The sequence below is a fragment of the Podarcis melisellensis genome, assembly GCF_964234715.1.
Source record: "Podarcis melisellensis genome assembly, chromosome: 7".
In the NCBI taxonomy this organism is placed as follows: domain Eukaryota; kingdom Metazoa; phylum Chordata; class Lepidosauria; order Squamata; family Lacertidae; genus Podarcis; species Podarcis melisellensis.
In genome coordinates, this window is record NC_138539.1 from 79,251,146 (window position 1) to 79,278,521 (window position 27,376).

The 27,376-nt window shown below is 40.5% G+C and overlaps 2 protein-coding genes across 2 annotated transcripts in view; both read right to left on the minus strand.

The window, feature by feature from the left end:
* Window positions 1-1,717: 1,717 nt before the first annotated feature.
* ROPN1L (rhophilin associated tail protein 1 like) lies at window positions 1,718-8,409 on the minus strand. The gene is made up of 6 exons (XM_081919207.1): window positions 8,257-8,409; window positions 6,808-6,974; window positions 4,760-4,883; window positions 4,505-4,666; window positions 3,465-3,640; window positions 1,718-1,848 (listed from the first exon to the last, which is right to left on the minus strand). Exons 2-6 carry the CDS (start codon window positions 6,936-6,938, stop codon window positions 1,791-1,793), a joined length of 651 nt encoding a protein of 216 aa, XP_081775333.1. The 5' UTR covers window positions 6,939-6,974; window positions 8,257-8,409; the 3' UTR covers window positions 1,718-1,790.
* Window positions 8,410-10,030: 1,621 nt separating this feature from the next.
* Window positions 10,031-27,376, minus strand: part of MARCHF6 (membrane associated ring-CH-type finger 6) — a 45,390-nt gene continuing 28,044 nt past the window's right edge. The window contains exons 17-26 of the mRNA XM_081920032.1: window positions 26,455-26,555; window positions 25,173-25,310; window positions 23,081-23,282; window positions 21,321-21,390; window positions 19,626-19,807; window positions 18,651-18,785; window positions 17,912-18,001; window positions 15,118-15,250; window positions 12,908-13,043; window positions 10,031-12,370 (exon numbers count right to left, since the gene is read on the minus strand). Coding sequence (XP_081776158.1) covers window positions 12,280-12,370; window positions 12,908-13,043; window positions 15,118-15,250; window positions 17,912-18,001; window positions 18,651-18,785; window positions 19,626-19,807; window positions 21,321-21,390; window positions 23,081-23,282; window positions 25,173-25,310; window positions 26,455-26,555 — 1,278 coding nt within the window. The 3' untranslated portion in view covers window positions 10,031-12,279. The remainder of the gene's footprint in view (window positions 12,371-12,907; window positions 13,044-15,117; window positions 15,251-17,911; window positions 18,002-18,650; window positions 18,786-19,625; window positions 19,808-21,320; window positions 21,391-23,080; window positions 23,283-25,172; window positions 25,311-26,454; window positions 26,556-27,376) is intronic.

Genomic DNA, 27,376 nt, shown 5'->3' on the forward strand with positions numbered 1-27,376 from the left:
CTCATCCCCTCCCTCCTATCTTGAATTACTCCACCCTTTTACCCAGTCCACATATTGCTTTGTGCATGATGACACCCTTTGATTAAAGACTATGTAAAGCTAGCAAAAAGATGGAATTATTGGGACTTGGCTGCTCTGGGCTGAATTACAGCCAGTGGACATTGCAGTTATCTAGTCACCTATGATGAGAAGAAATTGCTTTCAGGCCTGGTTCCATTGCTAAGAAGTTGTAGCATTGTGCTACAAGTCCCACATGTGAACACTTACCCTGATGTAATGGCAGTATAAACTGTGGCCCTATGCTGATCTTAGCCAGTGCTATTTTTCACGCAGTGTGTGTGTGTGTGTCTGTCTGTGTCGTCTTTGATTTTCGTGTTTTTATATGATGGTCAGAACGGCGGCAGCCCTGCAGAGTTAAGAATGTTCATATTACCAAACAACAACTACTGCTACTACATTCAGGTGAGTTCTGAGTAGCTTGGTAGAATGTAAATTCTTGCAGGACTCAAAACATAAAACTTGCATGTATTAAATCAAGTATATTTGCAGGAACATTTGAGAGCCACTTCTTCCTTCCAAGACAGATGGTAGTTTGTTAAATTTGATGAAGCAGTCTGTCAGATTGCCCTGTGGCAGCAGAGGGTAGCTGGATGGGCAACCACAGGAGGGGCTGAGCAGAAATGTGAAGAACTGATTAAGATTTGAAAAATGAAAAACCAAAATTGACAACATTCACAGATGTCTACCTGTAGCAAACTAGAGTTTGCAATTGAGAAAACCAGCAAACTGGCTTGCACTTGCACACAAATCCCATAATGATCCTGGAAGTTGTGAAGAAGGGTGGGAGACTAGAGTACATGAGGCCAGAGGCCCTTAGGGGCTTGTTCACAAAGCACCCATCCTCTTTTACTAACATAATAGCAGTTGGGGGGAAATCAGCTCTGCTACTCCTGCTCCACCATTCTATGAATGTCTTTTTATGTCTCTTTGGATGCTAATGTTTCCAGGGGTGCCACATATGATCTTACTACACGTTTCCTCTTTCATAAGGAGTGGGAGACACAAACATGTCCCTCTTTTGTAAAACAAATACTCTCCTCTTCCCACCTAGACCTGCTTCAATAGAACATGAAGGGCATCATGCTAATGATACTGAATTGGGCCTAGCATGTTGAAATACTTGGGAAGAAAACAAGGCTAATGTATTTTGCAGACGTGATCATTAAGCAAGTCAGCATCTTTTCAAGATTATTAATTACTAACTTGCTGATCCTACAAAAACAGGGAACATGTCATCTTATTTCCCCTAAATTAAATCACCTGCACTCTAAAGCAATTAATCCATTTCTTTATGAGAGTGAAGGTCTGAATCAGATGACTCAAGACAGCCTTGTGCAAGTTCAAAGTTGAATATATATTGAGCTGGTGATGTCAAAGGAATAAACATGACGTTTAGAAGACATCTGAAGACAGGCAGTGTAGTGTAGTGTAGTGGTTAAGAGCAATAGACTCGTAATCTGGGGAACTGGGTTCACGTCTCCGCTCCTCCAAATGCAGCTGCTGGGTGACCTTGGGCTAGTCACACTTCTCTGAAGTCTCTCAGCCCCACTCACCTCACAGAGTGTTTGTTGTGGGGGAGGAAGGGAAAGGAGAATGTTAGCCGCTTTGAGACTCCTTCACAATTTCATGAACGTAAAGGACACTACTACAGGTAGCATATTATTAACTTAAAAAATCTGTACTTTATGTCAGATAATGTTATGTTATTCCACATTCTCTTAAGTCCTGATTTAAGGTTTCTTTAGAGGACGGAAATCTGCAACTCCAACCATATCGTCCTTGCGTGACCTAAATTACAAGAAAACGTATTACTTTTCATTATTAATGCCCAAAGAAACTTAATTTCAGTTTACATTCATTCTGTGGTACTTCCTCTCATCCCATTTGGATGCAATTCTAAGATGAAAACATTTGCATAAAATAAGAGGAACTCACGGTAATATTTTCAGAGATGTGTATAGTTATATTTCTATTCCACAAGCTAGATCCTCAAATCTCTATATGTATGTACCTTCTTGTTTACATTGTGTACATCATCCATAAGCTTGGATACCAGCATTATAATATAACAGCCAAAATAATATATTAATATTACCCTATTAATAAGGTGGGTTATAATGTAGCGAACTGTTAAGGTCGTATCATATCCAGCCTTTACTAAAAGAAAGTGTGTATTTGGAGGTGAAAAGTAGTTTGAATATATTTCTCTAAGCATGGCCATCCCCATAATTATATGCTAGATACCACAGTACTGCATAGATGTAATAGTCTAACATCTTGACCCATTGCAAATGTAACGGCCTGCCCCTGGGCTCACACATGGACTCAATTTTCTCTGACATGAGTTTAGAAACTTTCACTATTTTAGATTAACTGTGGCTAGCCATATCATCCAAATCCAGACAAACTGGTTAAACTGAACTACAGCAAGGGGAAATGAGCCAACTTCAAGCCATAGTTTGTGAAGCTGGCTTGTTTTCATTAACCATAGTTAAAATTAACCACACAAGCGTTTGGACCACACGCTACACTATGGTTAATCTAAAAGGGAAGCAGGAGGGCTGGGGAAGGACAGCAACAGTTTCTGCTTTGCGTTAGAAGGCTCCAGGTTCAATTCCTGGCATACCCAAGTAGGGAAAGACTCCCTGCCTGAAGTGTTTGAGACAATGCCAAACAGTATAGGCAATACTAGATGAACCAGTAGGACCCAGCTTTCTATGAACCTAAACTTCCAGTGTCCTAATTACCGCCATGCTGGAGGGGGGTGCAAAGAACATACACAAGCATGGGGGAGGCTAGGCACATTTTCATTACACTGAACCACTGCTTACTGTTAGATCTGACCGCAGCCAGTTTCCCAATCTCTTAACCATGGTTAAAAGATCAGGACAAAAGCACATTTTCTCCTATTGACTGCCACAATAATCTCCTTATCCCTTCATTTTTCAGCCTAAAGTATTGAGTAGAATTACGTTTGCAGCAACCCTAACCGTAGCTGACTTTAAACAGAATTTGAAACTGGTTTGCAAGCTAGGATTAAAAGTAACCATGGTTAGCATAAGCCTCAGTGCAGATTAATATTTTCCACTCTAATTTAATTCTCAATTTAAAACAGGCAAATATGATTAATATTTTTTAAATATTGTTGTTTTTGTTATTGTTGTTTTATTTTTTTTCTTTTGGTAACCAAGTTCTCAACCTACACTGTAAGAAGCTGCAAGAAGCAACTATAGGGGAAACTTCAAAGAGCAATTCTCCTTCAAAACTGGTGAAAAAATAATATGTTAATCTGCTCGTGAGAACCATAGCTTCAGGAGAACAAATAAAAAGAGCCTGCTTGACTAAAATGCCGTTCCAAGCCAAATCTGGATTGTATTACATTCAGACATCCAATTAATACTTACACTTGTTCTTTAAGAGCCTTGAGGAATTTCTCAGTAGATTCCTCTGTTATCTCCTCATCTAAGCTAGCCAAGTAGCTATAGATAAATGCAAAAGTGTCATATGGAATGCGAGCTGCTCCACCTTCTGGATCATTTGTAAGAATTTCACAGGCATATTTCATAGAACTGAGTAAGGACTGAAAAAGATAAAAAGCAAGCATACATTAGCAGCCATGCGCTACAATAAAGTGAAGTGATGAAAGTACATAGTGATCTGTGCATCGCCACTGCAAGAGCCACATCAAACACCAATGATATATTAGCAAAAAGTATGGAAATTGTGTAGAAATTATCACGTGTGATGATGCTGCATGTTTCTAATTTATTGCATCTGCCAGGAAGTCATGGCTAATTGCACAGAGATGTACTGGAAAACTGCACAGAAGCATGTGCCATCACCAGGCTGTAACAATCTACTAGGATTCACATGCTTTTTTCTACATGTTTTCTGATTAATGCATTCATAAAATCTGAAGCACTCCTCAGTTTACTAGTCTAATCCTAAAAGGTGATAGGTAATCTGTTTATAAGCCAAAAAAGAAACTCAGTATAACATTAAAAAAAAGAATGCCATCCAGTGCTACTATACAGGCATAATTGAATGGCACCATGGAATGAATCTGCAATTCAGGTACATATTACTCCTAATTTCTGCTATGACATGGTCTCTTAACTTCTACTCAAACTGAAAATTTCAGATAATTTGCTCTTGGTGAATATTAGGAACCAAATAAATGATACTGTTAAGGAAGAAACATGTCACCTCTGTAATGAATGATGAATGTGAAACTGTTTCCAAATTTTGAAAAGCAGATTTACAATACAAAATTTAAAAGTTGAAAAACTGTGAGCCAAGGGATGTCTCAAAATCCAGAGAGAGAGAGAGAGAGAGAGAGAGAGAGAGAGAGAGAGAGAGAGAGAACATAAATATAGGAATCTTGATCTTTCAAAATTCTAAACACTGCCAACAGGTACACATTATGTTTGACAGGCCTACATACCCCACCAAGAGCGCTACATGCAAGGGCAAAGAACTTCATCCATTCCACTCCTTCTGCAAAATTGCCCAGTCGAAGAAGGTTGCGGAGCTGTTCCATTGGCAAGCACAAGTTCTTCCACTTTCTCTGAAGGTCCGATATTTCCACAGTTTCCTTTTCAGAGAGCTTTAAAAACACATGTACATCATAAATAAACCATACGTAAACAGCATGAAAAGTTAAGTTACTTCTAAAAGAACATTCTGCAAAGACTTTTACCTGTTTATGCAAAATTTTAAGGAGTCCTGGAGTCAGACCAGTGTCATTTTTCTGTGTGGCTACTGGCCTTTCAAGACGGTCCTTCACAGGAAGAGGTTCTCCATTTGACAAAGCATAGAAATACCTATGATAGCACAAATGCAAAAATATGGTTCATGTCAAATAAATAAATATTCAAAATCAGTACATGAATTTAATGGTCAAATGTGTATAATGGTGGCCCAATAGGCCCTTTCAGGGAGAAAAAGCCATTTCCTGTTAGGGTGGAAGGGAGTAGGGAGACTTTTCCTCCCATAACGCAGGGAAACATGGATTTAAAATCCCATGGGATGAGACCCTGCAGGTGGAAAACTACTAACCCCTTGCCCAGATTGTCCGGAGCTTTGGGCTGGGTTGTCACCAATATGCTGATGACACTCAGCTCTATCTGCTGATGGATGGCCATTCCAACTTGGCCCCGGACACACTGATCAGATGTCTGGAAACTGTGGCTGGATGGTTTCGTTGGAGCCGATTGAAACTAAATCCTTCGAAGACAAAGGTCCTCTGGCTTGGTCGGGATGGTATGGGGATGAGGGACCAACTCCCTTTTCTTGCAGGGGCCCAATTAGTGCCATTGCCTTCCGTTAAGAGTTTGAGTTTAATCCTCGACGCCTCCCTTTCCACGGAGGCACAGGTTACAGCAACAGCCAAGGCGACATTTTTCCACCTTCGCCACATCAAGCAGTTGGCCCTTTACCTTTCCCACCTCACCTGGCCACAGTGATCTATGTGACGGTCACCTCCAGGCTTGACTACTGTAATTCGCTCTACGCGGGGCTGCCCTTGAAGCTGTCCCAGAAACTCCAGCGGGTGCAGAATGCTGCAGCGAGGCTCCTCACGGGGTCTCTGCCATGGGAGCATATTGACCCAGTGCTTTTCCAGCTGCACTGGCTCCCAGTGGAGTACAGGGTCAGATTTAAGGTGCTGCTTTTGACCTTTAAAGCCCTTCACGGCCTATGACCCTCTTACCTACGGGACCGCCTCTCCTGGTATGCCCCACGGAGGACCTTAAGGTCCATAAATAGCAACACCCTAGAGGTCCCGGGCCCTAAGGAAGTTAGATTAGCCTCAACCAGAGCCCATGGCCTTTTCAACACTGGCTCCGGCCTGGTGGAACGCTCAGTCTCATGAGACCAGGGCCCTGCGGGATCTGATTTCTTTCCGCAGGGCCTGTAAGACAGAGTTGTTCCGCTTGGCCTTTGGCTTAGAATCAGTTTGATCCCCTTCCCCTCTTTCTTTTTCCTTTCTCCTCCTGTGAAAAGGCTGCATCTTAATGTTTTAATGTTGTGTTTTAATATTGTTTTTTAAATTGTATTTTAATCAACTTGTTTTTATTATTGGTTGTTAGCCACCCTGAGCCCGGTCTTGGCTGGGGAGGGTGGGGTATAAATAAAATTTAGTAGTAGTAGTAGTAGTAGTAGTAGTAAAATAACTAAGTATCTCTCTCTGCCACAATTCTGCTACCCATTGGGAAACATTTATTTTCTCATTCTTAGAGGCTGTTCAGCTGCCATTGCACACCAATGCATTAATGTTGTTTAGGCCAAAATGCTCAAGACTGCCAATTTGGTTAGGACTTTGAGTGGGCTGCCATTTCTCCATCCTCAGGGACCGTCTTTTTTCAACTCACTGTTTTTATTATCATTTTGTCTAAGCGAGACAGTAACATTCATGAGCCAAACCTGCCAAATTGGCTCATAACCTGCTAAACTGAGCAGGTTTCTGTACACACAAGAATCAGGCAATGCATGGGGAGGTCAGTTCTGATTAGTGCTGGGTTCAGGTGAGTGAGAGTTCTCTGCAGGAAACATTCTTATGCACCTGGACCAAGCAAGACTGACAAAATCTTGTTCCTGACAACCAGTTGGCTGTTGGGCACTTTGGAAGTTGTGCAAGGGGGCTTTGCCTGTGCTGCCAGTTGGCCACTCCCACAGATATGCCATCCAATAGTGATTGTTATGTGAAGACATCTGGATCAGGGCCATTAGTTTCAGTTTTCTACTCACGCATAAGACCACTGAAGTACATCACGCGGTTGGGTCCTGATAGCAGCCTTGGTAAATTGTTTCATAATATCTGGCAGTTCAGGAGGAACATGGATCTGCTGCGCACAGAACATAACATCTGGAACAGGCATGGTTGTACTAGGTCCAAAACCAGAAAGCTAAGAGAACTAAAAAGAACATTATTCCTAAACAGATGATCCTCAGGACCCCTTTCAACTCTACAATTCTATGAAGCTATTTCAAGCTGTCTTACTTTGGATAACGAAAATTTACCTGGATAACTCAAAAGACATGTACTGGTCTTGCCACACCGCGTGATCTTCTTGAACATGGTAGCATTATCATCGCTGTTTGTCGATCCTCCCTCCCCGGTCAAATTTCCCCACACATACGTAATGATTTCCCTTTCTAGAACATTTCCTTCAGATTTGTTCTCAGCGCAAAATTTGTATATTACAGCATCAATACTAACACAAAAAGAGAGCAAAAGTCACAAAACATAGCTAATCAAGTAGATGCTTGTCTTAAAAGGCTGCAATCCTACATATAAAACTCAATCACGTGCCCACCTACTTGGAAGTAAATCCCACTGAGTTCAATGAAGTGTTAGGCTTGTTGCCATCATTTCTTAGGAATAAATACTATTGAATTCACTGGGAATTGCTTTCAAGCAAACATACTGGAAGACTGAATTGAAGTGTGTGTGTGTGTGTGTGTGTGTGTGTGTAAGAGAGAGAGAGAGAGAGAGACGCATTGTGTCTATGGGGTACCAGTGAGTGTCAACTACAGGAGCCTAAAGCGGACGGCTGATCCTGAAAATGTCCCTTCTTGTTCTCACGTCCAGCAGGCTTTTAAAAATAAGAATTTATGTGTGTAGGTTACGGACTGTTCTCTGCACCTATCATCTACTGCTTTCAACAAGAAAAAAGTGGCAAAAGGAGCTGACCCGTGTACAACTGTCCACTGTACACGATTAGGGGGGAGGGCTGTGATCGCACAGGATTAATCCTGGCTGTGCACACGGGCGTAGCCAGGATTTATGTTGGAGGCGGGCAGAACCTCAGTTAGGTAGGCATTTCTATTGATTTATTTGATTGGGAGGAGGGTCGCTGCCCCCCTTCGCTACTTCCGTGCATATATATATATATATACATATATATAAATATTCACACACACACACTTATATATACATATATATACCCACACACCAACAAACTGTGCCCTCAGAGTTTGGGAAAGAGACGGCAGGATTAATATCACAGTGACTTATCACAAATGGATACACACACACACACACACACACATATGTGTATTACATACACACACATACACACACATGTGTATTATACAGTTTTTTGCCTCGCGAATGTCTCCCCCCCCCCCCGCCCTCCGGAGTTGAAACGGCCCCCGGCGACTTGAGGAGAAGCGGCCGAAGCAGAAGCTATTTACCTCGCCGGGGCTTTTAAACGCCTCGCCCTCCCTCGCGCTCTTTCTCGAAAGGGACGAGGCGGCCCGCCGCCTCAGCCGCCGTTGAGTTGCTATGGCAGCGGGCTCGCGCCTCGCCGTCTCGTAGCAACCGCGAGAACCATAGAGAAGCGCGTGTGGGTGGGGAGGGGATGGTTGTTCGGCGGAACGCCTAGAGCGACACTTGAAAAGACGCGTTCCGCGAGGACGCGAAAGGAGCGGGAGAGAAGGGGGGAAAAACTCTATGGTGGAAACCCCTCAGGTGCTTCGCTTTGGGAGCTGGGATAGAAAAGGCCTTCGAGGTTCGGGCCGGAACTGCAGTCTCTGTGTTGATTCTGTGGGCGTCGGGGACGCAGGCGCAGTAGGAAGGGAAAGGAAGGTGCGTTTAGGTTGCTGAACTACCAAGGTGGGTCCTTTTTTTTGGGGGGGGGGTTGTGCATAGAAGCCGCCTCGAGTCTTGTCAGGGGAAAAAAGGCGGGGTATAAATATCATATAATATAAATACATATATATTAAATATAGCATATTTTATATATTTATAAATAATGTACTATATTATACATTCTCGTATACAGTATATGGCTTTTTTCAAAATAATGGGGTGCATTGGGGCGACTTCAAAAGCATCAATCAGCGCTCTCCCCATTCCTTGGAAGTAAGACAGAGATTCAAGCAATTGTTCACGTTTTCAATACTGCTTTGATCTTTAAGGAGGGCCAGTATTTTGTTTTAAAAAGTAAATAAAACATATTATAGAATCATAGAACTGTTGAGTTGGAAGGGATCCTGAGGATCATCTATTAAGTCCAACCTCCTGCAATGCAGAATTATTATTATTCCAATTATTATTGGAACTGAACATTGCACTTTGATGTGTGTAACCTTCACATTAATGGTGTTCACAGCAGAGACTTGCACACTTTTAAGGATCCCAGAACGGTGCCAGGAGAGATTACTGGAGCAAGCCTATGACAGGGCACATAAGTTTCCACACCTCGTAAATCCTGGTTTGCTGTCGCTTTTAGGTATGGAATTCTCTGAGGTGCTCACAAAACTCATCCATCCACAAGGATCCCTTGCTTCAAGGAATGGAAAAACTCAGAGAAAGGGAGACATAGGCAGGCGTCTCCACTGAAACGAATGGGGATAGCTACTTGCACAGAAGAGACCTGCATTCAGTCAGAATGCAGTGTGTCTCAAAATTATGCACTGTGTCTCAAAATTAATCTATACAGCCTTGAAGACTGGAAATTCACTCATGGCACCACAGAAAGTTACCATCCTACTAGCACTTGGCATATATATATATAGCTGAACAGCTTAATCTGAACACTGTTTTGTTCCTACAGTATTACCTTATATTTTGATTTACTGATGTCAAGCCCATGCCATTGTTTATGGTTATATAAAACCCCCCTGCAAATATCACCTTCCTTTGGCAAGTATTCTTGGGCTTGCAAACTTGGGCTTTTCTTCTTTTTCATTTTAAAGTACGTTTCTAGTCCTTGGAGGCAACAGCGAAACATATAGGAAATGGGTGGTGAGATATGGATAACGAGTATGAAGCACCCACCATACTTCCTTTCCCAGAAGCACAATACATAAACGTGGAGTAAGTGCACTTAATTTGTGGAATTGATACAAGTAAACAGAATCCAGTTTCATGTTGGCAGCCTTTGGTTCTACCCGCTCCACTCCCTTTAGAATAGAAAACACACAGCCCTGCTTTGTGCTGCAATAAGATAGCAAGTGCCAAGGCTTTTTCTTAATAAACTTTAATAATCTTTGCAGATCAGGTTGTCCGGGATAAAAACAAAAATTACAGGATACTGCATTTCTGCAAAATGCTACAGGAAAAAGCACAGCATCGCTGGCAATATCCCAGTGGTAAGACTGCTTGGATATTAAAAACAAAAACAAAGACCACCAATGACAGATAATTGTGCAACCAAACACATGTATTACCAGAAAATGCAGTATTTGGGGGTAAAATATGCTCCTGTACAGAAAAGTACACCGTTATAAATATTGAAATGTGTAATATTTGCATGTCCCAGAGGATCAGGCACAAAAGACTCAAAATTAAGATCTTTGTACAGTGAATTAGAAGTGTTTTTGGCCATCTCTCATTACTATGCTCTTTTTATTTCGAATTTTGTGAAATATTTATTTAGAAATAAACCTCAAGTGTATCAACACATTTTATAGCCCAGAATGTCTAAAATGAGGTAATGCTGCAAAATACCAACGATGGACCTCTTGTTAGATAGTCCAGTTGGATAGTCCAGTTCCACTTCTATTACACAATTCTACTATTCTACTGGGCATGAGCATAGATTGTCAGAAATCTTGACTCCAACCACCACCTCTGCCCCCCAAACATGGAACCAGAACAGCTCTCGACATATTTCTGCTTTTTCATTCAAGCACAAAGACATATCCTGAAGACAGTAGACAAATTCCTTGGTAATCTATTCAATACACATAATTAAATATACATGATGTTCAAGGACACAGTCCTGAGTGGCCACACAACTGCATAGCATTAATGTTTCTCAATACAATAAACCTAAATCAATTTCTCACTGTTTTTGAATAGGATGTTGTGTGTTTTAAGCACACAACTGAACTGTACTTAAAGCTTCGGCATAGTTCCTTTTGTCTGTCTCAGAACTATTTACACTAAAAATGCATGTCTACCTGCAGAAAATAAGTACACGTATAAAAATATGAGAACTGGTGAACTTGATTGGGGGGGCTCTTCCTTAGCGCTATCACTGTAAAGATCAGCTCTTTATTTTATTTTTGGTTCTCTTTCTGCTGTTGTTAATACTATAAAGGTTTTCTCCCATAGAATCTACTAATTTCCCCCCAAAACCTCTAGCATTACTGCCATGCAAAATTAATGCTAACCATTTCTAGAATTACAGATGTTCATTTTTAATATGATATGGTACAAAGTCCATAGTACAAATTGCAACTTTGGTTGTAAGGAGGTTTCAGGCCACTCAAGAAAAAAGGAGGGTCTTTCACAGCAATGTTCCAGCCTTTATGTTCTCTGTGCTCTTGAATAAACTTGTCAGATAACCTTCTGCACTATTCTCTAGAGAGTAAATAAATCCTTGTAAGCATTTAAACTGTATAGCTTCAAAGATGTAAAAAGGAAATATTGGCTTATGCATTGGAAATGCATTCTTCCACAAACCTCTCAATTAGCAGATTTAAGTATTCCTGCCACTTAGCTCTAATGAACTTTGATTTAAGTGCTTAGAAATTCATTAAAATTCTGTCTTTCAGTGCCAAGGAATTAATGCCTTCCAGCCAAACAAGCAATGCCAAAAACTGCTTGAAGGAGAAAAATTCATCTTGATTTACCAGTTACTGTACAGTATTATAAACTTACACATGGAAAAAGATAATCAGGCAATAGAAAATTTACATCAGCTTTGATGTTATATAAAATGATAAAAAAAATGAAGCTTATGTGTTCTTGCCACAGCCACTTCACTGCTGAATGTCATGGTCATTTTGTTTTTATATTGATGAGCCCCCAGCTTTGCAAAAATTACATTTGGGAAATGGCCAGAGCCACCATAAAAATGCAACTGTTGTTGTTTTTTTCTTCCCCAAAAAAGTGTCTTGCCTCTTGCAGTATTGCTTTGTGGCACATATGTCAACAGAACAGCAGTCCAAAACAAAGTGGCAACTAGATTTAATAAATTAATATTCTTTTAAAGATGTACAATGAACATTCATTTTTTAATTCAGGGTATTAGGGTATTGCTATTTACACATTTACAGATCTCAGCGCTGATAACTTCAGAAGTTGCAGGTAAAAGGTGCACAGCCTTGACTGCTTTCTGAACGCCATGAAAAAAAGTAAGCCAAAATTAAAAGATAAAAACCCAGCTGAGAGGATTGTTGGGACAGACACCCAAAGAATGAAGACCAGCCAATGAAAAAGGACACAAAGGCAAGGGAAGATCAAGTAATTCCATGTGAGCGTTTCTATTCTTGTGAAGACTGAGGGGGTGGGGCTGGTGTCCCTTGTTTTCCAGTTTTCCTTTCGTAATTCACAAGTCGCTGCCCAACAAGGTACCTATGATTTAAAAAACAAACGCACCATTATGTTTGGTCATCACAAATAGTGGGCAGAGTAAATGGGGAAGTATTTTATTTAAAATACTTTGCTGATGGAAAATTTGCTTGCAGTCATTAAGATCCCAATAGCAAGTATATAGAATACATTTTTAAAGCTTCTTATATAAAAGGAATGGACATTCAAAGTACAGATAGTTACGAATATTTTTATTTTGAACACCTGCTTGATCCCCTTTGCAAATTCCAAATGGGCAGGCCATGGCATACCAACATGAATAGCTTCACAGAATTTCTGGTTTTGAAGAAAAGCTTTCAGTGTTTCCAGCGACAGTGACATTATCATCTCTATTTAGACTCAGTAAATCTGATCTAGTATTCTGTCACCTCACTCTTCATCCCAGATACTTCAGAAAAGGTTTAAAATAACACTTTCACAATGCTCCAACATCTATCCATCACTTCTAGCTTCCTAAAACTTTAGCATACCAGTATTACTGCCCCAGAACTGATGAACTTTACTAATGTAGGTACTCACTTGTCATTTTTAATGTGTTCATAAAGGCGCTTGAACTGACGGACCTGGAAAGATAAGATCCCCATCAAAACCACCACCATGAGCAGAAAAGGATAAATTCGACGTTGCACTAGGTTTTGCATTTCAGGAGTGACACCTGCAAAAAAAGTTAACAAGAGCAAATGAGCTAAAGGTTAAAAGAAAGGCTTTACATTTCAAATATTGGAACTGGAGCAACCAACAAGCAAAACTACCAATATCAACCTCTTGATTCTTGCCTTTCATCCCACCAAGTGATACTGCATTATGCTGCAGGGCTTGTCTCTTTGCTATGGGTGCTCAGCGGCTGCTGGTTTATGTGAACAGAGAAGAATTTTTCCTGAAACCTCTTCTGCTTACTGGTATTTGGATTTTCATTAGCAAATAGGCTGCCAGAGTATCAGAACATTCCTGTCTTTGCAAAGCTGAATTCATAGAAGCTGGAGCTAATAAAATTTTGGCCTGTTTAATATCCAGTTTCATGTTTGGTTTATTACCGTGTCACACACCCCACATATTCTGTAGGAACAACCATATTTTATAATGGAAGCTCAGAACATGAACACATTTGTTGTTGCTCAATAAGCCATTCTCCACTGCGCCCTAGAAAGTTATTGCCACATACAGAACAAAGTAATGCAGTGTTTTCTGGGGAAGGGCACATTACTTATCACATTACTGACTACAGCCACACTGCAAATGCTGTAAAGTCTTCCAACTAGTATTTGTAATTTAGTTCTATGATTCACCTGAACAGCTCTGAAATGGAGAATACAAATACAAATAATTCTGAATCAACAATTCAATCTTGAATGCTGCAGCCATGTTTTTATTTGAGTGATTTTAAGTTCATTATGCATGGGATGCGGGGGGCGCTGTGTGTTAAACCACAGAGCCTAGGACTTGCCAATCAGAAGGTCGGTGGTTCGAATCCCCGCAACGGAGTGAGCTCCCGTTGCTCAGTCCCTGCTCCTGCCAACCTAGCAGTTCGAAAGCACGTCAAAGTGCAAGTAGATAAATAGGTACTGCTCTGGCGGGAAGGTAAACGGCGTTTCCGTGCGCTGCTCTGGTTCGCCAGAAGCAGCTTAGTCATGCTGGCCACATGACCCGGAAGCTCTATGCCGGCTCCCTCGGCCAATAAAGCAAGATGAGCGCCGCAACCCCAGAGTCAGTAACGACTGGACCTAATGGTCAGGGGTCCCTTTACCTTCAAGCTCATTATGTCCTAGATATACCATATTTTTCCGTGTTTCCCCCAAATTTTTAAAGTTTAAAATTGGGGGTTGTCTTATACATGGAATGTATACATGGAAAAAAATATTTCTTAATTTAGGGCTCAAAAAATAGAGGTTGTCTTATACATGGGGGCATCTTATAGATGAAAAATACGGTACTTCCAAGGTGACAAATGACAATGGGTGGAATTCAACATCACATTCTTCCAGTTCTTCCAGATGGAACAATCTCCCCTCTCCTCCCCCCATGTGTGGTTCAGGGGTTCTCCTGATGCCACCACCCCAAGCCCATTTCAGATATGCACACGGTGAGGGGAAAGGAGCCCAGTTGCACAAGCGGAAGCCCTTGTGCAGAGTTTCCACCAAAGATGCTGGTTTGGTGAATCCCATTCATTAGGTCTTTCTTCTGAGTAGGGCTGCCCAATATTGTGTTGACTCTGAACTCTAAAATACTAGCTATTTTGTGGTAGTAGCCCTACACCCCATCTGATTGTTGTTTATGTATTTTGTACAATTTCTGTATAAATATTCACATATTTAATAGGCTATCTTTGTTTACCTGAAATGATTCTTTTTAGGGCGATATTTTAGCCACCACCTTCAAATTTAGCACATATTTCTATTTCATTTTTAATGACCTAGAAGTACATTTCTTTGAAAACAAAAGCTGGGAATCTCTAAATTTCAGCTAAAGCCTACCAGCTGCTAAACAGCTTCAGGATCTATGTGTTGGCCAAAACTCTCCAAATGATGTAACATGATGGTTTTCACTGAAGCTAGCAAACAAAATACTTCTTGAACCTTTGGGCAAGATACAAAATGTGGTAAGTGAAGTACAGCTACCTAATGGACATGCTTGACAGAACACTCATTTGACATTCTCACAAAAGATTTCCCCCGATTCGTATCTTAAGCTGGGACCCACACAATGAAATCTGTATGCCCATCTGCACTTACCTAGTAAAGGTACAATACCAGAAGCTATGATGTAAGGTACACAAAGAGAAAGCAACAGAACTGAGATAACAGGCGCTGCAAGCTTCCGTATTATAAAGTGTAAATCAATATTCCTAATTCCATTTGCATAAACCTGAAAAAATAAGACCACAGTCAAGATGCATGAAGGACGGCTGCCCGGCCCCTGCCATTAAACGTATTACATACAAAAATCTCCATATTTATGATTAAGAAGGAATGACAGCATTATAGCATTAAAATATTAGCATTAAATGTGGCAGTTAATATTTTAATATCAGCATTAGCATGTAAACGATGGTTTAGTGCTATCTAGATGAGCTGCAGGCTGAAGCAAGCCCAAACAAATTACTGAGCCTGCATATCTCCCCCTCCATGCACAGCCAGGAGCAGTTCTGCAGAAAGTAGTTTCACTTACAAATTAAGGTTGGCTTGCTGCCTCCTACAAACCAGGAATCCTGGCTTACAACAAACTCTATTAGTTTATGAAGCCAGTTTCATAACCCATGAGTTGAAGTTAACTTGTTTTGAAACTTAATACAGTTTGCTGCAAGCCAGGAACTGTATCCCTGGTTCATAGGACTCAGCATTCTTCATTCTTTAAAAGCAAGGCTATTGTTTGCAGACACTTTGCTTGGGCACAATGTATCTCATCCACATAGAGCTAAACCACAGTTGAGTTTCCACGTTCGGTGGTACCTCTGGATGCGAACGGGATCCGTTCCGGAGCCCCATTTGCATCCTGAAGCGAACGTAAGACGCATCTGCGTGGATCACGATTCGCCGCTTCCATGCATGCACGTGACATCATTTTGAGCGTCTGTGCATGTGCGAGTGGCGAAACCTAGAAGTAACATGCTCCGTTACATCCGGGTCGCCGCGGAACGCAACCCAAAAATATGTAAGCTGAAGCGTATTCATCCCGAAGTATGACTGTATCACTAAACAGGTGTTTTAGTATATAAATCAACTAAAGCAGATTTGGGAAGGAGAGGGAGAGTTTTTGTGGCACAGGCAGAAACCTCTGTGCAAATGGGACAACTTGGTTGGACACAACCCATTATTTATGTCCTAATAATCAAGATCATTTTTTCTCCCAATATATAGAAATAAAAATATACAGTAATTAAACAAAAAGCTCAACACAGATAGAAACCCAAAATTGGGGGAGTGGGGACACCTGGGAACAGGGTATGTGTTAGTTGCTGCCTCATTTGTTTATATAAACAGGAGAAAAAATGTACAAGGAAACAAGCATGTGTCTCCAAGGAGCTGTGCATTCTGTATTATGGGCCCAATTCTGTGGCACTCCCAGTTGAAGTCAGACAGCTCCTCTTCCTATTGATCATCCAACACCAACTGAAGACTTTTTTTATTCCAGCAGGCATTTTAAATGAAGTCTTATTTTATAGTTTTAACTGACTTTTACCCTTCTGCATTGCACACCATTCAGAGATGACTGTAGTTAAGTAGTATATAAATTGTTCAAATAAAATAAATACACTTTAATAATTTCAAGTTGTTTTTAAGTCTATAATACGTGCTTCTTGGTACTGTAGATGCCTCCATTATAGTGCATATGTAAAAAAAAAAAAGGAAAGTATGTTTTGTACTGTGTGTGCAAGGTTTGGTTATGGCTTATACCATGTGGCCATTACAAAACCATTGTAAAATTACAATACAGTTGGATTTAACACATACTGGCATTTCAGTTTTTAAAATGATACAACCAAGGGTATTATATGTTGAAGATGCTATAATAAGGGTGATATTTTTCACATTTGCCATGTTCAGATGATAATGGCTTAACAGAGGTGTGAATAAACCTTCCCATAACCAAACCACGAAATCTACAGATATTTAGTTTCCTGTTATATCTGAAGAAGGAAACTGTGGCTAATGACTCTGCAGCAAGGCAGAATATGAAGTCATGGTTTCAAGTGGGCTTCTAGCTTATTCCAAAATTGTTTGTCAAAGTTTCCCAGTTCAGACAAAACTGAAATTATAGGTAATTTAAGACTTCCTCAGTTGTTTGCTAGGTTATACTGGGGAACAAAGCATCTAATTGAGCCAGGATATGATCATCTGAACAAGGTAACAGTAAAAGCAGAAATAAAACTTAGAAGGTATAGAGACAAGGCATGTTCAACTTATGGAATCAATAAGAAACATCCTTTGGGGAAAATATTTGATAAAAGTGTGCCTTATATAACGAGAAAGGTTTCTATAGTGTTAGTTGTTGCAATTGGTTTAACACTTAATTTGTTTGTTATATTTGCTTTGGAAAAAACCGAACCAAAGTAAAATTTACTTATATTTTCTCCCTGCTTTTTCCCTTAACACTAGTGACATCCCTTCTGTGAAAAACCTTTGTCAACTTTTGTCACATTCTCCTCTGAGTGGTAACCCATTGTAATGTTATGCTTTTGGAGAGTGGGGAGAGACGAGAGCTATTTTGCAGCTTCTTGGTCAGGAAAACACAGTTCCAAACTGAAAATTCAGTAATACTTTATGGGTATCAAGCCAAAGTCTCCCAAGCGAGAGAACAGATGCTAAGTTTTAGAGGTAGCTAAGGAAGAAGTAAACAGAATAAACCAGGGATAAGGGACCTAGAGTCCTCCAGATGTCATCAGCCACAGCCAATATAGCCAAAATGTAAGGGACGGTGCAAGTTGCAGACCAACAAGCTCTGAAAGGCCACAGGTTCCCTAGTATGGGCAATTTAATGGTCTGTATGTTTTGTTTGCCTCCCTTGCACCAAAGAAGCAGTTCTTACCTGTTCAATAACAGTTTTCAGCCACCACTGAGGGCCCATCAGAGTTATGGCAGCAATTATTTTGGCATGCAGAACACCAAGTGCCCAGTCCTAAGTCAAAACAAAAACAATTATTATTTCTATACCATCGTCCATATGCACAGTGATTATAGAGTAAAAGTGGGCAGGCTCTTACATACACACCCAAAACTGTTGCCTATAATTTGCTGATGTAGGGAATTTGCTAATACAGAGGAAGGGCTGGAAAATAGATGCAGGGACATATATGAAATGAATGTGTGTTATTTTCATCACACATACTTAAGAGTTAAGTTACAAATGTGAATGTCGCTTGATTTTTTTATCTTATTTGTATTGTACTGATTTTATGTAAATCACCTTGAATAATTTTTTGTGAAAAGGCAGGGAATATATAAAAATAACCCTATGTTCGCTTTGTTTGCTTTCAGTTACAATGAAGCTCACAGTAATCATAATAATGATTATGATAATAAATAATAATAATAATAATAATAATAATAATAATAATAATAATAATAGAAGATTATTTATACCCCGCTTCTGGCTGAGTTTCCCCAGCCAGTTCTAAAGCCATATTCATTAGTTTAATTTACTGCAAAAGACAACAGTTGAAACTATTGAAGTTTTATTCATTCATTCATTCTCCGCTTTTTTCCCTGGCGGAGCTCAGAAGCCTAATTTCTACAACAGCAATTAAAACGAAAAGTACAGAGCTAACCTGCCATGGGTAGAATAGCGGTGTCTGGTCCAGGGGAACTCTCAAAGGAGCAACAATAACCAGCTCAAACAAAAGTCCAAGCAAAAGCGGAACTACACCTGCCAGCAATATAGCAACTATTAATGTCTTCATTATCTAAAAAGTAAAAGAAAAAAGAGAAAACTTAATTTAGTGACACTTCAAAACCTTGTGTCTGTACTTACACAACATCACAATAAAACAGAGTGCAAAGAGAAACAAATACGCAGAACCAGATTTAGAAAGGATTTAGTGGTTCCCCTCTAGAGCAGTAATTTCTAAGGCAGCTGCCTCTGACAAAATGTATCAGAGAAAGCGCAGAGAGAGTAATGAAGGAAAGGAAGTCTACTTTCCTTCAGCTAGCACATATGAACGAGAGCTCACTAGGGTTCATACCCGGGGTCAGTTGTCAATGCTACAACTCTTCCCCAAAATATGTGAAGGCAAAGTAAGGAAGTTTGTGCTACCAGGTGCTGAGCGAGGTTCAGCACTAAACAGCCTTTGCCAAAGTCTCCACTCCAGCTTATGCTCAGAGGACAAGAGTTCAAAGGCAGGATTGAGAGACCTAGGCTCTCTCCTTCAAGAAATTAAAGAGTGGCTCTGGTCTTTCATTACCCTCCAACCTTTGTTGCCCAGATCTGGTGAATAACTGAAGGCCATAAAGTCTATGGCAGTTTGGGGGGTGAAATGCTACAACTAATTATTTCTTTGATTTCCTCTTTCTAGAGGAGGCCCATAGTGGAGGAAACATATTTGTCACAGTTGCTTCTTGAATAGTTAGAAAAACACTCACTCCACATCAATTAAGTAATAATAATAATAATAATTTATTTGCACCCTGCCCATCTGGCTGGGTTTCCCCAGCCACTCTGGGCGGCTTCCACAAAGACCAAAAATACACTAAGATGTAAGTGCTCCCCGAAACTTAAAAGAAATGCATTTTTTCAGATGACTTACCATGAGGGACCATTCCTTAACTTTCTGAAAAATCACTTGGCGGCCCTGTGGCATCCAAGCAACGAGCACCGTCACCGCCCGAATGGTAAGCCAGCAAACGTAGAGCCCACAAGCAGCTGTGTACAGTTCATGGATTTTGGCGGTCCCTGTCCAAAAGGACATCAGCCAACGGCCAGCGAATACTAAAACCAGAAACATTAATGAATATTTAAAAGAAACACACACTGCCAGACAGCCATAAAATGGTATGAGCCCCGAGAATTCATAAGCAAAGTAGCTTCAGAGTTTTCTCTCACTCAATTGCAGCCCCCCGGGGTGCATGACAGCCGCTTTTGAATGGAGGGCAGTTTAAAAAGCAATTTATAATATTGAATGGGAACTACTTGTTCAAAGAAAGGAAAGTAAAAAGTTACATTACGTTTTCACAAGCTGATTAAATCCCAGCCACTAATTTGAACAGATCCAATTTTGTTTTAACCCCAATATTAAATTTATTAACCACCTTGCACAAAGAAAAACCAAGTCAACTAAAATCTGTAAAGCATTTGCCCCATTTTTCAGGAGCTAACAGAAGTCAGGTCCAAAACACTCCCTGCTGTAAGATAATGATAACTGTTAAAATGATGTGTACCAAACAAATAGTGCCTGAATTCATTTTTCTTTAGAAAAGACATGTGGATGGTAGTTATTTGGTGCTTGCATCAGGAGATCTGGGTTCAAATTCCTGACCAGCCACAAAGCCTACTGTGTGGCCTAGGGCTAGTCACAGTGTCTCAGCCTACAGCCTCTTTCTCAGAGTTGTTGTGAAAACAGTTGGAAGGGGGGGGTAGAGAGGAGTACCATGTATGCCACCACAAACTCTTTATAGGAACGGCAGAATAAAAATATGAGATTTCCAGACAAAGAAACTACACAAGTTTAGCCCCCTTAAGGTATTATTATCCCCTGTGAAGTTGTATATAGGAGTAAATAGCAGGGCCATACTGAATAGCCCCATCCTCAGTATCTGAACGTACAGATATTTTGATTAAATCACCTATGGTTAGAGCAGAGGTCGGGGGCCAATCTTGGGCCACAAGGCCATTTCACCCAAACTACACCCACCTGTCAATCAGCTAATGTCACTCTGAAGGGTGGTGAGGTCAACAGATGGGCAGAGTTGGCAAGTAAAAGAGTTTTATCTTCTAATAGGCTATTTAATTTTTCAGCTGTGCTACAAGATTTAAGGCACTGGGTGGTCAGGAAGCCCAATCTTACATATATTTACTTGGATGTTAAATCTGCCCATGTTAAATGGGACTTACTTCCAAGTAAATATACCTAGGACTGTAGCTTTAAATTAACTAGCTGGCCCAATAAAAATTCATATTTACATTACATGAAGTCAGCAAGTTGAAGCAATTTCTAAAAGCTTTTAGGCGTCAATATGGTATTTTAGTAAGCACACATCGTAACAGCCAAATAGAAATATGAAAGATGCCAAAATGACTATTTACTTTCGTTTTTACTGAAATAACACTGGTCTAGATATTGATTTATGAAAAAAGATCAGCATATTCAAAGTCCACACAACAGAAGATATGCTGTTTTCTGCATTACATTTTCCTATTTTATTTTTCCATTCAAGCAATTTAAAATTAAATAAACAAGGACATGTTAATAAGCAGCAGCAACTTGCTAGTGGGAAATACATACCTGGTAACGTTAGGCAGATAAGACTTGCTATCAGTAGTGTTATACACATGAAAATGATTAACAAAAATATCTGAAAAACACAAAAATGAAGTGGAAAAATTGTAAAATCTATTTACAAAGAAAAAAGCAATAAAAAGGACATTTGGAAGACACCTTAAAATTTAGCAATTGTATGAGAGCCTGCAGTCAAAAGTAGAAAATATATGCCTGAAATACCCTGTGTGCCTAGAAGTCACTGAAAGAATTTTGACAAAGCAACAGGCTCTGTGTCTGAATGTAAGTAATTAACATTTCTGATTCTCCTAATGCCCAGATCTTAAGCATTTATTTTTATACTCAAAAACTACTATATGTAGTCTTCAGAGAATCATGTTAGCTTTCTCTCCATGAGATACAGAATTTTAGACCTCCACATATACATTCAACCTGGAGAGGCGGACCTCAAGGCTAACTGAACATAAAGTGGCTTCCTCTGCAACTGGGTCTGACAGCCACACAGTGAAGGATCATAGCCAATACCTACAATTACACATTTTGTTTTCAGACTGCTTCCATAATATACTTCCTGAAATAAAAGTCACACATCCCTTTTATCGTTGTTCCTTTATGTGATGCCAATAAGCCCCAGAGTGCTGGAAAGCCATTCCTTCCTGTAAGAACTGAATGGGCAAACGAAGGGAATGAGATACTGAACACTCACAAAAATACTGCCTTTAGAATTACTTGTTCCAGATACAGTGGTGCCGCGCAAGACGAAATTAATCCGTTCCGTGAGGCTCTTCGTATAGCGGTTTTTTCGTCTTGCGAAGCAAGCCCATTGACAGCTTAGCGGATTAGCGCTACAGCTGTCAAGCGGCTTCCAGCGATCAGCTGTTAAGCGGCTTATCAGCGGAACAGCTGATAAGCGGCTTAGCGGCTTAAGAAAAGGGCGGAAAAAGCGGAAAAAACCCGCGGGGGGATGCAAGATTTTTTTCGTCTTGCAAAGCAACCTTATAGGGGAATTCGTTTTGCGAAGCGCCTCCAAAACGGAAAACCCTTTCGTCTAGCGGGTTTTTCGTCTTGCGAGGCGTTCGTCTTGCGGGGCACCACTGTATTGAAAAGAAATGAAGAATTAATTAACCAGATGCCAGTGAACTAAATTACATACAGTGGTACCTCGAGTTACGAACTGAATTCGTTCCGGAGGTCCGTTCTTAACCTGAAACTGTTCTTAACTAGAGGTGTGCTTTTGCTAATGGGGCCTCTTGCTGCCGCTGCACTGCTAGCACACGATTTCTGTTCTCATCCTGGGGCAAAGTTCTCAACCCGAGGTAACTCTTCCAGCTTAGTGGAGCTTGTAACCTGAAGCGTTTGTAAGCTGAGGCGTTTTTAACTCGAGGTACCACTGTATTAAAGCAGAGTTGGCTAATCTGTGCCCCCATCAGATGTTGCTAGACTACAACTCCCATCATGCCTAACTACCAACCATGTGAGCTGGGACTGATGGCTGCTGAGTCCAACATCTAGAGCAGAGCTTTCCAAACGTTTCATGCTGGTGACACACTTTTGAGACGTGCATCATTTCGTGACACAGTAATTCAGTTTTACTTGCAAACCAGAGGTTAAACTAACCGCTTTCCAGCCTCGGAAGCATTCACAAGATACACCTACACATTGCAGCCGACACACTAACACGTCATGACACACAGTTTGGAAAGCTCTGATCTAGAGGGCCACAGGTTAGCCATCCCTGCTTTAAATGGACAGTTAGAACAACTCACCCTGAGTGGAAATTTTAAAGGCCGACGGTAAGGTTGAAAGCCAACAGGTCCTCCTTGTTGTAGTATGGCTTGGTGGGCTGCATGAAGACCTTCTCCCACAACTGGAATGGCATTATTATTGCGAGCAGGTTGGTTATTAGGCTGTTGGTTTGCATTGTTCTCATTCTCTTCCTGGTCTCCAAGTAAGTAAGAATGCAGATCCCTGAAAAAAACATTTTTTTAAAAAAAATGTGAACCAACTTGGCTACCATAAATGTTCCTATTAGTGTTTAATGAATGTATAGGTATGATGATTAAAAGCACGATAATACAGTGGTACCTCTACTTACGTGCCCCTCTTGTTATATATTCTTCGGGATACGCACGCAGCAAACCCGGAAGTATATTTCCGGGTTTCGCCGCACGCACATGCGCAGTAGCAGTCTATCAAGCCATGGGCATGCGCAGAACAGGCACCTCTGGTTGCGGAAACCTCAGGATCCTACTGGAGCTCTGGAACGGATCCCGTCCGCAACCAGAGGTACCACTGTAATGACACAGAATAGCTATCAAAGGCCACTGAAATCTGTTGTGCTTTCACAACTGTTTTTAACATGCTACATGGTTCTGAAACCAAACGTCTCATTACTAACTGATTGGAACATCAAAAGAAAAACAACAGCCCTAAATGCAGCACCACAGATCTGGAATGAAGATGATCACACACCCTACATGGAATAGGATTCAAATAAGCAATGTGAGTGACATCTCTAATTCCAAGCATTACAGGGCAGGATAACTAGTGTATTGTCCTACCTAATTATTAGTATTTTAAGCATTTTTTAAATTCTTCTTCAACCGAAAAGGAGCCTAGAGTGGCTAGCAAATCAGTAAGAAACAAAAGAGTTCCCGTCCTCAGGCTTACAATATAAAAGGTAAAAAATACAGAAACAAAAGGTAAAAGCGATGGGGAGGTCAGAAGGAAAACAAACTCAAGCACCAGTTCTTTAAGGTACAGTGGACCCTCTGGATACAAACTTAATTCGTTCCAGGGGTCCATGCGCACCCTGAAAAATCCATATCCAGAAGCGCTGCTTCTGCGCATGCACAAGCAGCAAAACCTGGAAAAATACTTCCAGGTTTGCCGCTTTCGCAACCCAAAGTTTACATTACTTGAGAGTAACGTAACCCGAGGGTCTACTGTACAGTTCTTACAGCAGGGAGGGAACCTGTTCTGGTAGCCTGATGGAATAGCCATTGATAGATGGTGAAAGAAAGAGTAAAAGAGCCAAAGATGAAATAGTCCTATTCTTCCTCTGCTTCAGCCCGATGGAATGAAGTCTTAAAATAATTAGTAGTAGTAGTAGTAGTACCATTCGCATAAAATAATTAAGATTCAGCAAATCTTAGGATCAGATGATCATTTTCCCTGTCATCTGTATGTGTGCATGCTAAGTTTCTTCAGGAGTTGGTTAGCTTTCACACCAAGCCCTGACATCGAACATCCTATAAACATAAATTACTAGTCATTCCTACCCTCAAAGATTGCAGAAAGCAGCTAAAAGCCTCATCTTACCATATATCAGAATTTTGATATATATTTATGAATTTTTTTATATTGCTTCCCCCTTCCCTGCCTGAGAAAAACAGGTCCCTTCAAAGTGTCATGAAGTTCCATGGAAGTGAGATTTATAATTGACACTACTGAGCACCCCCAAAAATGGACTTCTGAAGAGCAAGACACCTAGAAGAGCTTAGCCTCTTATACCTGGGGTTATCACATCGGAAGCTGCGCCCAGGCTAACTGAGGCATTATAGGTAAGAGTAGAGAACACAAAAAGAAAATTATTATGGTTTTTAATTAACGAAACTATTTCCCCTCTTGCATAACCATCAAACAGATAAATATTAGTAAAGCTGCACAACAATTTCCATTGGTACACTTATACAGACTAGCTTTTTAAAATATAGGTCATCATTAAAACCTCTGAATTTTTGCTATAAACACTTATTCTGCAGTATCTAAATATTCCATTTTTATTGTCTAGTCAACAAAAAAGTCAACATTAAAGACATGTGGATTATTTGTGCTTTATGGGTCCTTTACACTTACAGTAAGTACCCGGCAGTAACAGTCCATGCTCGTACAAGACCCTTCAACCACTGCCTTGTGTGTCCTTGTTCAAGCAAAGCTGGAAGCACCACCTGAAGCAAAAGTAGTTCTAGGGAAAGTTCACTCACAGGAGCATCACTGGGAAACAAATAAAGCAGCGATGTCATTAACAAATACAGTACCTGTTACATAGATATAAAACTGGTATTTTCTAAGGCATTGAACAACCTGCAGCCTAGGGCCGCTGTTGGTTTATATCCTACCTTTCCCTCAAGTTGGTCCCCAACCCCATTTTGTGCAGCCCCAACAACCCCCCAAAGTTGCCCCATTCTTCCATCCCATTAGAGTTCCTTTCTTCCTGTTTGTTTTCTCATTTCCCCCTTGTCTTTTCCCTTTACTAGTTTCAGGAAAATGGTAAAGGACAGTATTTTATTTGAATAAAAATAAATTGATGGTTTCCCCTGGTTTTATTACTTGGAGGGAAAGGTGGTGGGGTAGCACACTAGAATCAGAAAGGCATTACTTACTTTCCAAAACAGTAGCTATTGTATTTTTAAAATCATCAGCATACTTATTGAGAGTAACCCCATCAAACCAAGTAGAGATTACTTCTGAGTAGGACTGGAAATTCTAATTTGACATGGCCATAGTGAAAACTGAAACATGGTGGTTTTTATTCCATATTAGTTAATCCAAAGCACTTTGGTGGCTTCACCACCATCTGAATGCATGCCCTCAACAGAAAAAAGGTCGTCCACCTGTTTTATAGCTAGGATTCTTGCCTGGTTTGAAAGCAATACTGAACTATGATTTGCTGTTATGTGCAGAAGCTTTGTGCTCTCCATATTCTCTTCTACCACCACTGATCTGGCCACTAGGAGATCAGAAGCTATCATCTGTTTTCATCTGGTTCATCATTATGTCCAAATTCAAAACTATGGTTAATCCTAATGGTAATTTAGAAAACAGGCTAGGATTGTAAACTATGGTCTGTTTAGTTAAAGTACAGTTAAGACTAATAACAGTTTGTCCTGATTCAGACATAACAAACAGTGGTTAGTTATGTCCATGCCGGAGGAGTGGAAAGAAAGCTTGCAAACCTAAGAACCATTCATGTAATGAAAAACCAAGGTTTAGCATTATGTCTGAACAAGATCCTTGTATAGTTGGTATACTGGAACACAGTTTACTGAACAAACACAGCCAACGGTTTGTTTAAAATATGCACATATACATTTGCAGTAAAAGAACAGTAAAAGAAAATATTCCAAAAATAAATTACCTGTAGAGCATTACATTATATGGAAGAAAATGAGGCAGCAGATATTTAATAATTCGTATAGGAAGCCAAAGCATGAGCAAGACGATCGACCCGAAGACAATCTGCAACAAGGAAGATACTCTGTGTGACAGCCTTAATTTAAAGTCTATTTATACACTAGCAAAATGCATGGACTGGACAATCACAAACAAGTTATGAGGTTGTGCACTTCCTCCTCTGCTCTGTGCATTTTCTGTTCCTATCTGCTGCTAATCATAGTTTGCCATGACACTGAAATCAGAACAATCTGGTCAGGACTGAACTTAACAGTAAGACTCAGCAACCATTTTCAAGCCATGATTTCCAACTCTTGTTGTGAACAAGTGCTAGCTAGCCACAGGCCACATTTGCACATCGTGCTAGGCCAAACCATAGCAGAGTGAATGTGTTGGTTCCTGAGGAGCAGATCAAAACTGCTTTGTTCCTCCGTGAGGTTTTTAGGTAACAGCTAAGCAAAGGTTTGGCTTAGTGTGTTGTCCAAACCTGGCAAGATGGTTAAGGCCTTTCCTCCTTATCCAAAACCTGTAACCATAGAACAAATCTTGGCCACAGATGGTGCTTAGGAAGGAGAGACCTTAACCACAATCCCTTGGCTTAACTGTTGCCCCAAGATGACCTAAAAAGCCTAAGCAGGAGCAAAGCAAGTATGAGCTCCTGTCTGAGAGCCAGCACAGCAACACATTCACAGTAAGCCATACTCTAGCTTAGTATGTCTTAATTTCTGGATGCCATGGTAAACCATGGTTAGCACAAGACATGGAAGCTAGGAGAAGAGGGAGCATACTAGTTAACTGATTGTTTCTAGTCTTGCAAACTATGGTTTTGATAACTCTCTGCATCAAAAAACTGTTTTGTTTCTTCTTCTTTTCTTTTCAGTTTGCAC

Coding starts and splice junctions, on each gene's coding strand:
- ROPN1L (XM_081919207.1), bottom strand. CDS start 6,938: ATGCCTGTTCCAGATGTTATGTTCTGTGCGCAGCAGATCCATGTTCCT. Junction 4,884..6,807: donor GTACTTCAGTGGTCTTATGC/GTGAGTAGAAAA, acceptor GTGCTATCATAG/GTATTTCTATGCTTTGTCAA. Junction 1,849..3,464: donor AAGGCTCTTAAAGAACAAGT/GTAAGTATTAAT, acceptor CTTGTAATTTAG/GTCACGCAAGGACGATATGG.